This window comes from Hibiscus syriacus, unplaced genomic scaffold (genome assembly GCF_006381635.1).
Source record: "Hibiscus syriacus cultivar Baekdansim isolate YM2019G1 unplaced genomic scaffold, ASM638163v2 tig00111073_pilon, whole genome shotgun sequence".
In the NCBI taxonomy this organism is placed as follows: Eukaryota; Viridiplantae; Streptophyta; class Magnoliopsida; order Malvales; family Malvaceae; genus Hibiscus; species Hibiscus syriacus.
Genome location: NW_024062973.1, coordinates 82,719 through 101,849, shown reverse-complemented (window position 1 = coordinate 101,849; position 19,131 = coordinate 82,719). Strand labels below are relative to the sequence as shown.

Sequence of the window (19,131 nt, the reverse complement as noted above, 5' to 3'; positions counted from 1 at the left end):
GATTATTTCTACCCTAAAATTTTATTTTTATATACTGTATAAAAATTTTATATTATTAATAGATATATATATATATATATATATATATGTGTGTGTGTGTGTTTGTGTAAAAACATGTTACTGCATTCAAAAATCACAATTCACAACGCAAGTGCCAACACAAAATAGCATGATCCTTTGAAATGCGAGGATGGTGTTTGGCTACGTATGTATAAAAACATAATAATTGGTCACCATCTAGCTATGGAACAAACCCTAATTTCTCATCCATTAAACAGTTCCAATCATTTCACTCATCTTTCATCTTTTTATACGTATAGTTTCTATGAAAACGTCACTTTAACCATAAAAATAGAGTGACAGATCTCAGCAAACTGATTTAGGATAATTGAAATTAAATAAAAATCAATATTGAAAGGTCTTAATATGGTTAATTGTAAGGGAAAACATGATCACATGCACGTGGGACAATTGTGGGGAAGGGAGGACTCTTCCGGTACTTGTTCACATCAACCTCTCTTTTTCTTTCGAATTTAATTTTTGGAAGCTTCCAATTAACTTTATTATTATTTATTATATGAAAAAATTTATTATTATTTTTTTATATGAAGAATGAGCTAGTACTAGTAATAGTATTAGGCATATATATATATAAATATATGGGATATGATATTATTACCAAATGTAAAATATTTTTAGTTTTACATAGATTAATAATTATTTGATGAGTGAAAATAGATGATTGAGATTAACAGTAGGAAATAAGGAGATATTTGTTGGAAAAAAAGGGAGTCAATATCAATCATATATTTTCACTCATCCAACGATTTTAAATATGTGTAAAACTAAAGAGTTTTACATTACGTAAGTGGATATTAACCCTATATATATATATATATATATATATATATATATATAAGTTAAGATCTTTTTACACAATATAAAACTTTTTAATTTTACAAAGATTTAGGACAATTGGATGAGTGAAAATAAATAGTTGAGATTAACTCCTTATTTTTCTTTTCAATAAATATATTCTCATTTCATACTGTTAATTTCAACCATATATTTTCACTCATCCAACGACCTTAAGTATGTGTAAACTAAATATTTTTTACATTGTATAATAGAATTCTATACATACATATATATTGTTTGAGATGATTATAAGATAGTATATGTTCGTAATATTTCTTAGCTAATGTCAACGTATACACCCTACAAAAATAATTGTTTGAACTTTGGACTTTTAGAGAGAATAATTCTTTCATTAACCATTAAATTTTTGAATATACTCATATACATATTTTTATTTAGGATGTAAAAAAGTTTAGGAAAATAAGGTTTTCATAGATATGAATATAAAATTAGGACACCAATTTTCTTCTTTTTACAATTTAGCCATTATTTAAATCTGAGATGATTACAAAATTTAAATTAAATATTAATTTTGATGAAATTTGTATAAATTCCTAACTTAATTTAATGATAAAAATTATACTGAATTTGATTTTTTAAATACACATTTTTTGATTTTTTATATTATATTTGAATATAAATTTTGATAAAATACTAATATATGCAAAATTTAACTCAACAGTTTAGAGTAAAATCCCTCTCGAAAAAATATTTAGTTTGAGTCTCATATTTCTCTTTCTTTCTAATTTATTTTTTAGTCTTATGTTTCTCCTTTCTAATTTAATATTGGTTAAAATTACACAAAGGATCATTAATGTTTGAGTAAACTTTTATTTTTCCCTACTAAAGTTTCAAAAATAACAATTTGATAATTAATGTTATCGATTTATAACAAATCTGTCATTCACCGGTAACAATATTATTAAAAAAATTATTATTTGATATGTGTTGTGTTTATATTTTTTATTAAAAAAATGAAAAATATTATTCTTTTTCAAAATGATCCCAAAGCTTTTTTAAATTATGTAAAAAAAAATCCCAAATTCCTTAAATCTTTAACTCCAAACACCCATCGTCGTCGTCAGCAATCGTATGCTTACCGCCACTGCGATCGAACGACCACCCGCGCATCGGCTATCGCCCTTGTAAGTGGTGATAATACTCGAAGTTGAAGAAATCCCCCTTGTAAGGATGTTATTCAATGCATATAGACGTACCAAGCTATTCAAGTTGCATTGTCAACAGCCTTTGCTTAAACCAATCAAGGATTAAACCAGGAAGCAAGAATCATAATAAAATTCATAAGAGAATCGATTACGAACTGTGGGTTTTGTTCACCCAGCCTTGTTCTTCTAAACCCATAAATGTTAATCACGAAAACACTACCGTATGACCAGTGATGGGTTCTACCGACGGTGGTGGTTGTTTGCCGACAATGATGTCGGTCGGCGGCGACAATAAACTTTTATGTTTCTTTGAATAGCGTTTCGTCTTTCGACAGCGTCTTATGGTTAACAATCCAGGTTTCTTTTGTTGATATTAAACGGTCAAACTATTAGTATCTATGGTGCTCGAACTCAAATCCTTAAGAAATAAAAACAATTCTTTTACCACGAATGCCACTTAATTCGTGCAGTTTACGATGGAAGCAGCCTGAGGTGGAGTCATCAAAAATCACAAGAGACAATGGATAATTGGGTTTACCAAGAAGTTGGGAATTTGTAATACCCTTGAAGTAGAATTATGGGGAACATACATCGGGTTACAAACCGCATGGAAGATGGGATTAAAGCAAATTCAAGCGGTATCAGACAGCAAGGAAGCATTGAATATGATCAGGAAGGATAGGAATAATAGGAGAAACCCAACCATCATGCAATACATTGACGAGCTATTAAAAAGAGACAGGAGAGTGAAAACGAATTAGGTTCCGAGGACGAATAACAAGGTCGCCGATGCCCTTGCAAAACATGCCTGGAAGCTCTCGAATGGTCTTCTTGAGTTTATGCATCCCCACACTGACAAATAAAACTAATTGTTTTATTTGAAGTAAACAGTATAAAATAAAAAGATATCTTTACAATAACCATTACAATTAAACAAATAAATCTTATGTTTTACTTATTAGCAAGTATGAGTCAAATCTAATAAAGTATTCGAATGAGAATGTTCTTGTATGGAGGCATTTGGGTTCGGGTGCCTATGCAACTTGAATTGGATATAATTGGTTATTATGGAGGAATGTTGAATTTGAATTACATATAAACATCTAGGATTATTATAATATAATATTTATTCTAAAAAGTTCTCGTCCATTTAATAATAAAAATTTAAATACTTTTATGATCTTTGATGCTTAAATTTAAAATCTTTAAAAATAATAATTATTCTTTTAATTATTAATTATTGAGGTAATTTAATTCTAGCAGTTATTACAATATATTTACTCGTGAGTGGAGCAAATTTTAATTGTATCAATTCAAAATATGTAAAACTCAGTCGATAACCTATTCTAAATTCAATACTTAGTTTCGTTAAACCAATCGATAACATAAATTATACGAATAATTACTAAACTTTACAGATCAATATAAATTTAATTTGTTTATGAAATATATTAGAATATCATTGAAAGTTTTATAAAATAAATTCGAAAATATCAAAATCTAATAACTGTCATGGCAAACGTGGATACACCTCAACTGTAACATTGGATTATCAAGAGGATTTAAGATCCGGCATTGAGCTTGGGCCGCAATGGATTTCTGGAACAAGGCTCGGAGCTTCGCCGAGGAAGCAGCGAAACGCTCGTCAGAGCTTTCTACAGGCCCCGCGAAGCTCGGCGATATAGTAACGGACGCTATGAAACGGTCCAAGGAGATCGCGGCCGAGGCGTCCAAACGGGCCGAAGAAATCAAAGCCGAAGCCGCGAAGCAAGCTGAATTCATCAAGTCGTTGCTCGCCGAGGGGGTCACGCCTCCAGAAAACCCGGAGAGCCTGGTGGAACCAGAGAAGGAACTGGAGAGGTTTGGAATTACTGAAGAGTTGAGAGATTTCGTTAAGGGGATTACTATGAGCACCTTTCAAGATTTTCCTTTACCTGGTAAATCAATACTTTGTTAAACGTTCTTTAGATACTGATAAAATGTAGGCAGTGGAATTAATTGCTCTGAAAATTTACGAACTGAGAAAGAAATTCTAACTTTTCATTATATCAAATGCTATGGTACAATCTTCAGACTTAATTCTAATGTTGTATCTTCGGAATTAGGTAGTTCAATTACAGTTTTGAAATTGGAAAAAGGAGAAATAATTAGGCCTTTTTCTTTAATCTGCAACAACCTGGAGTTTAGTTCATGAACATTTTCTATCAGCAGATGATTTCCCAATGTCTGATGTTCCCCCATGAAGATAATAATTTTTTACCCATATTAATTTATTATTATTATTATTATTATTATTATTATTACTATATTATTATTATTATTATTATTATTATTATTATTATTATTATTATTATTATTATTATTAAATATATTAAATACATATATAAATAATATTAAATTACAAGCCCAGTTAACCGGCCCAAAACCCAAACCGAAACCCTAAACATTTAGGGTTTCAGTTAGGGTTTCCTAACCCTAATCCCTAGCCGCCTCTGCCTCCAGCCGCCTCTGCTTCCACCGCTGCCACGTCACAACCGAAGGCACCAGAAGGTCGGCCGTAGCCGCACACGTATTTCCCAAATGGTGAGTCACCACTGGAAGTCCGGTGACTCACCGAACTCTATCCTTCGGACCGGTCCGAGAGGAGCACCGGTGATGGCTATAAAAGCCACCACCCGAACCTGAAAGAAAAAAAGGAGAGAGGAGACAGAGACAGAAACGGAGAGAAGAGAAATACAAAGAAACAAAATACAAAAAAAAAAGCTACCAACGACCTCAACAACAATCGCAGCAAAGAAACAGAAAAGAAAGAAAAAGGAAGAAGAGAAACTTACCGAGGAAGCCCCGACCACCGGATCTCACCAAAACCTTCGAAAAACCGAATGTATATTTCTTAGATTTGCTCCGATCGGGAGCCGTTTAAAAGAAAAGATCATCGAAACCGTCATTAGGACGGTCCGATCTACGTTTCAATGTAAAAAAAAATTATTCCGGCCACTGGATGTGGTGGCCGGCGGCGGTCTTGACGGTGGCCGACGGCAGAAGAACGCCGGCTGACGGTTGCCGGCCGACTGGCTTCTCTCTGTTTTAGAGAGAAGCGAGAGAAAAATTCTCTCTCTCAGAGAAGAGAGAGAGAGGAAAAATAAAGAAATGAAGCTGGCCCTTCGGGCCAGCCGGTTTTGGACCTTATATAGGCCTTCCCGAACGACGTCGTTTCGGGAAGGATTATGCGTGTAATTAAAAAATAGTTAAATCCTTTCCGCAGTCCTCCGAACTTGTAAACTTTACATTTTAGTCATTAAATTGAGTTTATAATACTTTTAATTTGATCTTGAAATTTTAAGTTTATTTATTTTAGTCCTTTTTATTAAAATAATATATTTAGGATAAATAACAGAATTAATCCCTTAATTTTAATAAATAATATTTTAATCCCTAGTTTATATTTTTAATTTATTTTATTATAATATCCGAATTTTAGATAATTTTATTTTAGTCACTAAATAAATAAAATAAAGAAATAGCATGTTTAAACCCTAATATTTTGATTAATTATGAATTAGGTTTTTAATTTTATTTTTACTATAATTTAGTCATTTATTTTAAATGTTTTCATTTATTTTAATGATTTTAAATATATCGTTCTAGTTGTATTTTTATTGTTTTAATTTTACTTGTTTATATTTTTAAATATTTTTATGTATTCATAAATATATATATAATAAATAGTAATTAAATTTTTAATATTTATTTTTAATATCGAAGAAAAGGACAGTCTTAATACAACTGGATGTCCTATTCTGGTATTTTAAAATTAAACAATATTATTTAAATTAATATTTATCAATATCAAAGAAAAGAGCTGTCTTAAGGCGCCTAGAAGTTCTTTTCTGATATTTTTAAATAAATAAATATTTTTTATATAATTTTGAAATAATAGGATTATAAATTAAATATATTCTTGAATTTTTAAAATTTTAATAATAGAGACAATTTATAATTAAAAAGTACCAATTTTGGGCGTTGTAGGGGTGCTAATCCTTCCCTAAACGTAACCGACCACGAATCCTTTTTTATTATTAAAAAGAACGAATTTTTGGTTATAAACGCATATCAGTTCATTTTTTAATTGATGTTTTCTTAAAACTCTTTTAAAGAAAATAATTTTTAGGTATTCGACCTACCTGATCCAAAAGGTCGATGGCGACTCCCAAATTATTTTCAAAACTATTTATTCACATCAATTTCCCCGCCAAGTATAATATTTCGTGCCCGGACGAAAACCGGTTACGACAGCTTGGCGACTCCGCTGGGGACCGGTCAAACTTTTAAAAATCAATTATAAATTGTCTCTATTAATTAAAAATTCATATATTTAATTTTTAATTTTTTATTTTCAAAATTTTTATATTTAATTATTATTTTCATAATATTTATATGTTTTATTTTATTTGCAAGTATTTTATTTCATTATTTATTTTTTTTGTCAAAGGTTTGAACATTTCTCCTCACACACAACACTTGCATTGCATAACATAAAGCTCTATAATTGAGTTGTCCCTTTTAAGTGGGAGTGAAAGCGATGTCTTCGTGAGAATTTATTCTCCGTGTCAGACCTAGCAAGTAACTTTCGGGGTTCATATGCTCTATATTTTCGTGAGAATTTATTCTCCGTGTCAGGCATAGAGAAATGTATCCCCTTGAATTGAACTCGATCCACTTTAGTCTGTAATGGACTAGGGTTGAGGGTTAGTAGCCCAAGGGAGCACTAACAAGGACAATTCGGGTACCTTTATTCTTAGATCTGAAACCCTGCATATAATAAACCCTAGAAACTCTTCCGATCCGAAGTCATGCCGAAATTTTGTCCAAAATAGGTGTACACACAGGAGAAATGAATTCTAAATTTCTTGTTTATTTATTTATTTTTACTGATTAAATTACATGTATGTTTAAATTATTTAAATTTAGAAAAGCATGTTTAAATAAAAATATTTAGGTAAATGTTATTTCTTTATTATATACACTAATTCATTTCTTTTTGTGTATTCTTTATTTTTCTGTTTGCATAGCACCATACAGGATAAAAGACATTGATCCTTGTGTTAATTGTCTCATTGGAAAGCCTTCATCTATGGATAAAAAGTGTTCAAATCAAATAATTCTAAACTCAGAAGTAAGACAGTGGGCTGAGGACTTACAAAGACAAGAAGGAGACAGTCTGCAGGATGATTATGTATCCGACTTGGCCAGTTATGCTCCAGTTTCGCTAAAAATAAATGATATGCAAGATTTGTGAAGTATTTGGGAAAGTTGGGATTCAAACAAAAAATTGCAGTTTTATCAGACTTACGGAGACATCCCATATTTGCTCTATGTCAAAGTTGATGATGAATTACTCAGAGCCCTAATTCAATTCTGGAACCCAGGGTACAATTGCTTCACTCTCAATAAAGAGGATTTGGTCCCTACTATTGAAGAATACACAACTTTGCTACATATCGAAGGGGCTTTGGAGAATCGAATCTATTCAAAGTCAATTAAAACTCAACCCTTTCGAGTTAAATTAGCAAAGATTGCCGGGGTACGAGAAGAATGGGTAGCATCCCGTATAAAACAAAAAGGCGAAAGCGAAGGCATTGCTTGGACCAACATTAAAGAACTTATTCAGAGTCATCCAGATATTAAAGTACGATTCGATTTATTTGCTCTGGGTATGTATGGTATGGTCATTTTCCCAAAAGTATTGGGATATGTTGAAGTTGCAGTGGTAGATTTGTTTGAACAGCTACCGAAAAAGATTAATCCTGCTTCTGCAATTCTAGTAGAGACCTTCAGATCGTTAAATGCTTGTAGAAAGATAGGAGGTGGACGATTCTCAGGGTGTACCCAGTTATTATATGTTTGGATCCGTAGTCATTTCTGGAGGACAGAAAAGGTTTCATACCGACGCTTTAATACAGATTACTCACTATTAAAAGAATTTCTGGAGCAGGAATGGCCGAAAGAAATTAAGAAAGATATGTGGATTAATGCCTTTCGAAATCTGCAAAGTAATGACATTGTTTGGCGAGCCCCGTGGCAAATACAAAGGGAATTCTTTTACAAATGTGGAGATTACAACTGGATAATGTTGCTAGGATTATGGGGAGGAATTGGATATGCACCACTTCTGGTCATAAGACAGTATGAAGGTCGTCAATTTGTACCTGTCACTGCTGGATTACAGTCATCTGAGTTCGCATTCCATAGCAAAAACTATAAAAGAAGCATCATGGAAGCCGTTACAGCTTGGAAAACAACTTTTTGTATCCGAGCTAAAGCAGCAAAAGAAATGCTAACTCCTGATTATGAAGAATGGAGATCTGCCAGGAAAAATGAAAATATTCCTCTACCAGATCAAAAAAAGGATATCTCTATGGAAGATCGCATTAAGGTGTTTCCATCAGAGATTGAAATCCTGAGAGATGAGTTTTAAGCAGAAAGAGAAGGTTGGTCGAAAGAATTAGAGCAAATGAGACAAGATAAAGCTATGTTGGGTATGGACATTGACTTTCATTCATCACAATGTGCAATGTTGAGAAAAGATAAAGAAAAAGTTGATGATGAATTCAGAACATTACAGAAAAATTACCATGAGTTATATAAATCCCGGAAAGCATCAAGACCAAGTCAAGCAACAATACAAATGACCAGAGAATTGAACATCGAGAAAAGACGAGTTGAAGATCTGAAAGGAAAGAATAGCCGTCTACTCAAAAGCCTTGAGAAAGGAAAGCAAAAAATGGAAGATTTTGAGGTCGACAGAAGAGAGCGAATTATAAAACACAAGGCTGAACACCGTGAGATCATGAATGAAATGAGAAGAGAAAGGGATCGAGCCAAAGATTTAGAAGAGATGAAGAATGACATCTTTGATAAATTTGAAGGTGAGAAAAATATCATGTTTAAGGGATTTGAATCTGAAATGAACCAGTTGATTGCTGAACTTGAAGTCAGAGGCCAAAAGATGGAAGAATCCAATGTTGAAAAAGGAAAATGGGAGCTGGAAAGAAAAAATTTCAACACCAGACTTGAGGTAGAGCAGGAAGTGGCTAGCAATTGGATGCAAAGATGCAGAAACAAGGATGTTCAAATCCAGAAGCTTAATCAAAGAACGCAAGAAGCACGAACAAAACTTGAAGAAGATCTGGATCAGTCTAGAAATAAAAACTCAGAGTTTAATGCTTACATTTTGCAACTTGAAGAATCATTGTTTCAAGAAAAGGTTCGTCTAGGACCTAATGATCTCAAAGAAAGTAATGAGGAAAGTGCTTCATTGCGAAGACGCATTAGAGATCTTGAAAAAATTCTGCAAAATTGTCAAGTCAGAATCACTGAGTTAGAGCAAACTCTTGAAGGAACGAATGAACAATGGCAAAAGTCAACTGATTTCTATGTTGAAAGAAGTGAAGAAAGAAGTAATATGGTGTTGGAGGCCATGGTACAAATGAGTAAAGTTGCTAGATATGTTGGAGAACTAGCTGTTGAAGCCAAAATAATTGAGCATCACGTTGATCCAGTTTCTAAGTGCGGAAAGAAGGTGTCATGGTTAATGAAAGAAATTATAGAGCTTAATAAGAAAGCTATGCCTTATCTGTAGTTATGAATTAGTATAAGGAAACTTTTGTATGCCGATGAAAGTTGTTCTATGACAGTAAACTTTTTGGGATCAATGTTTTTTTGCATACATACATTTTGCATACATTCATCATTCATTTCATAATTTTCTTTATGAATAATTTTATTATTTTATTTATTAAGATAAAATTCATTAATTAAAATTTGGAAAAAAAATAATATCAAAAGATTTTTCAATCGCAGTTATTCTGGCCAAAAGAGAAATACAACATCACTACGGTACTAGACAAGCTACTAAGAGAATTATAGAGGATAAAATACAACGTATTGAGGAATAACATAATAAAGAACAAGCAGAAATGAGAATGAAGCTGGAGAAAATTGAAGCCAATAATGCAAATTCGCAAGACAGCATGATGCAGAAAATAGAGGACATGTTTAAAAGGCAGGCTATCATTGGAAAAATACATGAAAATCATGTATCTTTAGACTAAGAACCTATGTATCCTCTAGGTTTTCCACCAGAACCAATTTATCACTCTGGTACTACACCTATATAAATCAGTGCTCGTACATCTGCATTACAAGAAGCTAAACCACATGAAGATCAACAAGTGAATCCTGCATCTTCAAGCAAAAATCCGCTTATATCAGATGTGAAAATAGGGGACCTTAATACTGAGCATTTAATCCCAGATTTGAATGAGCTGAATGAGAAACAAAAAGTAAATGAAGAATTTTCCAGACAGATCAAGAGCTTAGAAGAATGAATGAAATCTGTGGAAATAACTGAATCATTCTATGGGTTTGACGCCAGTGAGTTGAGTTTGGTTCCAGACTTAATTCTCCCCATCAAGTTCAAAGCTCCTGAATTTGATAAATATGACGGTACTACATGCCCTTCATCCCACATTACTATGTTTTGTCGAAGAATGGCAGGATATGTGAAGGACGAGAAATTATTAATTCACTGCTTTCAGGATAGTTTGACAGGACCGGCTTTAAAATGGTATACTCAATTGACCAAAGCCAACATTAGATCCTGGAAAGATCTGGCTAAAGCATTCTTAGAGCAGTATCGCCACGTAACAGACATGGTTCCTGATAGATGGACTCTCCAAAATTTGGAGAAAAAGAATAATGAAACATTCAGACAGTATGCCCAGAGATGGCGTGACACGGCAGCCCAAGTTCAACCGCCTTTGTCAGAAAAAGAGGCCACAGTAATATTTGTTCATACCTTGAAGGCTCCTTATTTAAATCATCTAATGGGGAATGCAACCAGAAATTTTGCAGATTTGGTCATTTCTGGAGAACTCATTGAAAATGTCTTGAAAAGTGGCAAAATTGAATCAAATGAAGGGTCTAGTTCCAAAAGACCTACGTACCGGAAAAAGGAGAATGAAGTCAACAATGCAAATTCTTACAGCAAGGATTCATCGAAAAATGTTACAATAACCCAGCCAAGGGTTAAGAAATAGGAAACAAACACTAATCGAGCAGATTCCAGAGGATCTCGAAAGGAAAATAAAAGGTTGTCTTTTACACCTTTACCAGTACCATATGCCGAGATCTATGATTCGCTGTTAAAAGCAGATGTCATACGGCCCTATCCTTTGGTTCCCATGCAACCACCATTCCCTCCTTGGTATGATACAAAGGCACACTGTGTTTATCATGAATGAATCACGGGTCATTCTATTGAAAACTGTTTGGCATTCAAAAGGGTGGTTCAAAATTTGATCAACACTGGGAAGTTGGAATTCAATACACCATCTACATCAAATCATCCATTGCCAAATCATGGAGATAAAAACGTGAATGTCATTCAAGAAAAGAACAGAAAGAAAGCAAAAACTGACATTTCTGAAATTAAATCTCCGTTTGTTTGGGTATTCCAACAACTCTCTTTAGCCGGTATAATTCCACAACAATTCAGGCCAAAGCAGAATGAAGGCAAGAATTATTGTGAATATCATCAGGGGAAAGGGCATAAAATTCAACTATGTCCTAAATTTAGGGATTTGGTGCAAAAATTGATGAACAACAGAGAAATAGAATTCTTTGAAGAAGAACCAGGGAAAAAAGAAGATGATGTTTGCTCATCAGAGGATTCTAAACCTAGTCAAAGAACAAATGATCATGTGATCATTAATGTAAAATCATCTACGGTGATTCCTGCACCAATAAAGCCGAAAGTAGTTATCACCACTCCTCTACCATTCCCATACAAAGATACTCGCAGAGTACCTTGGAATTATACTACCAATGTTTCAATGGTAGAAGGATATGTTTCTCTAGAAAAAAACAGAAGAGAAAAAACAGAGTTTGGGTACAACATCGACGTCTGAAGCAATAAGCGAAGTCGGTTTCTTTACAAGAAGTGGGAGATGTTACTCTCCCGAAACATCCAATGCTTCAGAACAAGTGAAAACAAAAGGAAAAGCCATGGCAATACCTCAGAAGGTATTTGATGATGAATCCCCTCCAGCATTCAATGAGCCTGTGACAGAAAAACAAGCTCAAGAATTTTTGAAATTCTTGAAACATAGTGAGTATAGTGTGGTTGAACAACTACACAAACAACAAGCGAGAATTTCTATTCTTGATTTATTGATGAATTCAGAAGCACATAGAAATGCTTTGATGAAAATTCTCAATCAAACATTCATCCCTGAAGATATATCCCTCAATAAACTTGACAGAATTGTGGGACATATAGCCGCTGAAAATTACATAACGTTCACAGATGATGAAATACCGGAAGGCGGAATGGGGTCAGTAAAAGCTTTGAACATCACGACACATTGTCATGGTCATGTGTTGCCAGGAGTATTGATTGACAATGGGTCAGCTCTCAACTTAATGCCTCTAGTAACACTTCAAAGAATGCCTGTAGATCAATCACACATGAAGAGTTATCAAAATGTAGTGCGAGCATTTGATGGTACTCAAAAAGAGGTGCTTGGGAAAATGGAAATACCATTGTTAATTGGACCAGTCGTGTACAATATTGACTTTGTGGTGATTGGACATCCACCCTACATATAATTGTTTATTAGGGAGGCCATGGATTCATTCAGCAGGAGCCGTTCCTTCTTCATTACATCAGAAATTGAAATTTGTTGTTGATGGACAACTAATATGCGTCGGTGCTGAAGAAGAAATCATTGTGTCGGTAACAAGTGATGTTCCATATATCGACACCAATGATGAAGCTCTTGAATGCTCTTTCCGAGCTCTTGATTTTGTAAATGCAACCTTTATTGCAGAAGGAAGCAAAATTCCATATCCCAGATTGTCTGACTGCACCAAGATGACGGTACAACAAACTTTAGGCATCGGAGCTAAAGCTGGGAAAGGTCTAGGAAAGAATCTTCAAGGGATTTCAGTTCCTGTCAGAATAAAGATGAAGAAAGATCATTTTGGGCTTGGATTTAAGCCCAATTTTCAGCAAAAGAACAAAGAGATGAAAAGAAGATGTGAAGACAGAAAGGCAAAATTGAAAGGAGGAGAAATCCTTTGGGAACACATGTTTTTTCCACAGTTGAAGACCACATTCAGATCAGGGGGAACAATTAATGTAGAACAGTAGCTTGTTGAAGCCTTTAAAAAATAAAAGTTGACGAAAGATCAAGACATAGTTGAAGAAGCTATGAATGGATTATTTATCAACATGATCATGAATGACAACAAGACTGGCAAATACTTGGATAGGATTCGCCCATGTTTTCCTGGAGAAACACTCAACAATTGGACCACTGAAGATCTTCCTATAGTTTTTAATATTAACGCAGAGTAATATTCAGAACTAATCTTTATGTTTAGCTCAAAAACATGAAAACTTTTTGTTATCTTGTAAAAGAAATTATGTTAAATATAAGGAATTTTCTTTAAAATTTTCAGATGGCAATCATTCTTTACATTTTATTACATTTTTACATTTCATAAATTTACTATATATTTTTTCGGAAATATGTCCGACTTAAATTTGCAGGTGTCACCGTGTTAATAGCATGTTTATTCCTAGATTTAATCCAGTGATAAATTTAGAGCAGCCTATATGTCTGGAAGAAATCAATGGGTGTGAGGATGAACTGGAATGTGATGTTCCTACTGAACTATTAAGATTGGTAGAAAAAGAAGACAAACAAATTCTACCCCACAAAGAAGAGGTTGAGACTGTGAATTTGGGAACAGATGAAGAAATAAAAGAGGTGAAAATTGGTATTACTCTGACCATCCAGATAAAACAAGAATTGATAAATCTCCTTCAAGAGTTCAAAGATATCTTTGCCTGGTCTTATCAAGATATGCCTGGTTTAAGCACAGATATAGTGATACACAAGCTTCCAATCAATCCAGAATATAAACCGGTCCAACAAAAGCTCAGACGAATGAGGCCAGAAATGTTGTTGCAAATCAAAGAAGAAGTAATGAAACAGATCAATGCAGGTTTCCTACAGGCAGCTAAATACCCAGAATGGTAGCCAACATTGTTCCCGTACCAAAGAAAAATGGGAAAGTTTGAATGTGTGTGGATTACAGAGATCTCAACAAAGCTAGTCCGAAAGATAGCTTTCCATTACCCCACATAGACACATTGGTAGACAATACTGCAGGACATGCATGGTTTTCATTCATGGATGGTTTTTCAGGATATAATCAGATAAAAATGAATCCTGAAGACATGGAAAAAAAACAACATTTGTAACCATGTGGGGCACATTCTGTTATAAAGTGATGCCATTTGGATTGAAAAATGCAGGGGCAACGTATCAAAGAGCCATGGTAACTTTGTTTCATGACATGATGCACAAAGAGATTGAAGTATATGTAGATGACATGATTGCCAAATCCCGAACTGAAGAAGAACATATTAAAAATCTGAGCAAGCTTTTCCAGAGATTAAGGAAGTATCAATTAAAGCTCAACCCCGCTAAATGCACTTTTGGGGTAACTTCCGGGAAACTTTTGGGATTTGTGGTCAGCAAAAAAGGAATCGAGATTGATCCAGATAAAGTAAAAGCAATTCAAGATCTTCCACCACCCAATACAAAAAAAAGAAGTTCGAGGCTTTTTGGGAAGATTAAATTATATATCTCGGTTCATTTCTCAATTAACTGACAAATGTGATCCAGTGTTCAAATTACTTCGAAAGAACAATCCTGAAGTCTGGAATGAAGAATGTCAAGAAACTTTGGATATTATTAAGAAATATTTATCCAATGCCCCCATTTTAGTATCACCAATGCCTGATAGACCATTAATTCTCTACTTGACGGTCTTCGAAAATTCGATGGGATGTGTACTAGGACAGCATGATGAATCTGGAAGAAAAGAAAAAGCTATTTATTATCTGAGCAAGAAATTTACTGATTGTGAAATTCGATATCCACCAATACAAAAATTATGTTGTGCCTTGGTATGGGCTACTCGAAGACTCAGACAATATATGTTATACCATGCTACTTGGTTGATATCCAAACTTGATCCTTTGAAATTCTTAATGGAATCACCAGCTTTGACAGGCAGAATGGCTAGATGGCAGATGTTATTATCTGAGTTTGATATTGTATATGTCAACCAAAAAGCAATAAAAGGAAGTGTAATAGCTGATTTTCTGGCCAGTCGTGTATCAAATGATTATCAGCCTTTGAGTTTCAATTTTCCTGATGAAGATTTGTTATGTATATCCATGAATGAAGAAGTCAGAACAAATGCCACATCAGTATCTTGGAAGCTTTACTTTGACGGAGCATCCAATGCTTTAGGACGAGGAATCGGGGCAGTGTTAATTTCTCCAGAAAATATTTATTATCCCTTTACAAGTAGACTGGAGTTCTTTTGCACCAATAACATGGCAGAATATGAAGCTTGTGTCATGGGATTGAAAGCAGCTATAGAAAGAAAAATCAAATGTCTCAAAATATATTGAGATTCATCGTTAGTGGTGTATCAATTACGAGGTGAATGGGAAACAAAAGATCCCAAATTACTGGAATACCGGAATTTTACCCTCGAATTACTGAAAGAATTTGAGAGAGTCACCTTCAATTATCTCCCTCGAGAAGAAAATAAAATGGCAGATGCTTTGGCTACATTAGCTGCTATGTTTCAAGCAACCAAAAAAGTTGATATGATGCCAATCAAAATGCAAGTTTATGAAATTCCTGCACATTGTTATAGTGTGGAAGAAAAGGTAGATGGTAAACCATGGTATCATGATATTCTGCAATATATCAAAAATCAAAGTTATCCACCAAATGCATCGGAAATTGATAAAAGAACCTTGAGAAGAATGGATGCTGGATATTTTCTTGATGGCGAGATTATGTATAGAAGAAGCAATGATCAAATGCTATTGAGATGTTTAAATACCAGCGAAGCTCGAAACGTCATTGAAGAAGTACACAGTGGAATATGTGGAACACATGCAAATGGTCTTTCCATGGCCAGAAAAATAATGAGATATGGATACTATTGGGCTACCATGTACACAGATTGCATTGATTATGCAAGGAAATGTCATAAATGCCAGATATATGCAGACAAGATTCATGTACCCCCATCTCCTTTACATGTAATGACAACACTCTGGCCATTTTCTATGTGGGGAATAGATGTCATTGGTGCAATCACACCAAAAGCATCGAATGGACATTGCTTCATCCTTGTGGCAATTGATTATTTTACCAAATGGGTTGAAGCTGCTTCATATACCAATATTAAAAGGTCCACAGTCTGCAAATTCATAAAGAAAGAGATAGTTTGCCGGTATGGCCTACCAGAAAGGATCATTACAGATAATGCTCTGAACCTGAACAACAAAATGATGACCGAACTTTGTGCACAGTTTAAGATCAAACATGCAAATTCAGTGGCATATCGTCCAAAGATGAATGGGGCAGTTGAAGCAGCAAATAAGAACATCAAGAGAATCATTACAAAGACCACTGAAACTTACAAAGATTGGCACGAAAAGTTACCTTTTGCTCTATATGCATACCGAACTACTGTTCGAACATCTACTGGGGCAACGCCTTTTTCTTTAGTCTACGGAATGGAAGCAGTCTTACCAATTGAAGTTGAGATTCCATCGCTTCGAATATTGAGAGAAATAAAATTGGATGAATCTGAATGGATCCAAGCTAGATTTGATCAATTGAACCTTATTGAGGAGAAAAGATTGAAAGCTATTTGCCATGGACAGATGTATCAAAAACGGATGATGAAGCCTCATGACAAAAAAGTACATCCAAGAGAATTCCAAGAGGGTGATCTAGTACTAAAAAAGATCTTGCCTATACATAAAGATTTTCGTGGGAAATGGATGCCTAATTGGGAAGGGTCATACGTTGTGAAAAAGGCCTTTTCCGGAGGAGCATTGATCTTGGCAGAAATGGATGGAAAAATTCTGAGAAATCCAATAAACTCGGATTCTGTCAAGAAATATTATGCTTGAAGAAAAAAGAAAAAAAAAAAAAAGAAAAAAAAAGAAAAAAAAAGAGAAAAAAAAAAAGGGGTCAAGGTGAAAACCCGCAAAGGGCATCTTGTAACCAAAGGAAGGATTTGAGTTGAAAACCGGAAAAGGCGGCTCAAATGCAGGTTGATATTAGGCATCTGACAATTGAACCCTCTTAAAATTTTGACAGTTTGGAAGAAACTTCACATCTACAAGCATTTCGACAACGTTTGATATCTTCCAGACAAAAGCTTACATCATTTCTCTAAATTGTGTCAACTTGATTAATTTAGAAATACTTATGCTTATAATTTGTTGAGACATTTGAATTTTTATCATTCTTATGCTTGCCATAACTTTGAATACAATTCTATCTATTTCAAGTTCAATTTATTTAAGATTCAATTTATTTTTTGAAAATTCAATTTAATCTTTTATATGAATTAACATAATTTTGAAATAATTTAAAGATTTCTAAATATCACTTTATGTTAATAATTTTAAATACATGGAATACAAAGTAAGCAAATCATCACCATCTTAAAGCCATGAACATTAAGATTGTTACACGGGATGCTACCGACAACAAGGTCGAATCCGCCAAATCTACTCATCAATTGCTCCAACCGATCACCATTCAGTTCTTGCACATCTGTTTTCAAAGATATACTAAGACAGTAGAAGGCAACCTTTGTAGCATTGATTCCAGCAAAAAGAAACAAGACATTGATATCACTGGGAAACATGTCTCTATACAGATCCTTGTGTATGGTTTTTAAGGAAACCTAGAAGTATTTCCACCTCATCAGGTTCAAGTGGAGCAACTTTATTCCTTCCAATCCATACTAGATTCCATTTTCAGCACTCATCAAGAACATACTTCTGAATACTCGAAGGTGGCTCATTGTCATAACCTTCGAGAGCCTTACAGATCCTTTCTGTCAATTTGGCACTTCCTGTACATGTTTATAAACAGTTCAACTTTGTTCTTGGATCCCATGAAGGCCATCATTTCTTTGTCAATGGAAAAGCATCAACACATGGAGGAAGCAGAATAAAGAGAAAATCTGTTCTTAATTGGCAGAATTATGAATATAGCCCTTGTCAGTGTAGTAGCATGAAAATGTTTCGAATCTACAAATTCTGGCTCTACATCGAATAAGCACTGTGATATCCTAGTCCAAACATTAACTGGAACAAATGCCATATGCTCATAGCATCTTCTGGAAGTGTTCTTTGAGTTATCTGATCTGGTTTGGTAAAACCAATCATTAAATTTGAAAGATGAATTTGCTCATAGTAGAAATAAGGAGACCCAATAGCATCTTCTGGAAGTATTCTTTGAGTTATCTGATCTGGTTTGGTATGAACCACAGAACCAGTTATTGAATTTGGAAGAGGAATGTGCTAATAGCATCTTCTGGAAGTGTTCTTTGAGTTATCTGATCTGGTTTGGTAGGAACTACAGAACCAATCATTGGAATTAAAAGATGAACTGCATGATCGTCTTCATTAAGAAGTTTCTTTTCAAGCTTCTTTTGCTTATTCCTTTCCCAAAAATCATAGCACAAGTTTCGCCTTTGCTTGTAATTGGGATCATTACATAATGGCTTCCCATCTTGTACCGGAAGAAATGTGTCAGTAACATTAGCCATGTGAGCAGCACATATAAAATTTGCCAATTCTGCAATTGATGAATCTGGACCACGTCTCTACATAGCTATTGAAGTTTCAGCCCCTGAGAATCCCATTTTTGTCAAGTATAACAGTTTATTCTCCTCATCAGAATCAGAATTCAAGATTTCTCGGTATTAGAAGAACTATCGATATCTGTGAAATCATCTTGAAAGGTCACTTCATAATCAGATGAGTTGTTATCAGAATCAACATGTTGCCTGAATGCAAGCTTTTCAAGAGCCTATACTATTGAGTTTTATTCTCAAGAGGTTTTGTGACATTATA

The 19,131-nt window shown here is 34.1% G+C and overlaps 1 protein-coding gene across 1 annotated transcript; it reads left to right on the top strand.

Annotated features, from left to right (window-relative positions):
* Positions 1 to 3,644: 3,644 nt before the first annotated feature.
* LOC120151984 lies at positions 3,645 to 4,327 on the top strand. Its single transcript, XM_039164286.1, has 2 exons — positions 3,645 to 4,021; positions 4,296 to 4,327. The coding sequence occupies exons 1-2, from the start codon at positions 3,676 to 3,678 to the stop codon at positions 4,325 to 4,327; spliced, it is 378 nt and encodes a 125-aa protein (XP_039020217.1). The 5' UTR covers positions 3,645 to 3,675.
* Positions 4,328 to 19,131: the final 14,804 nt, after the last annotated feature.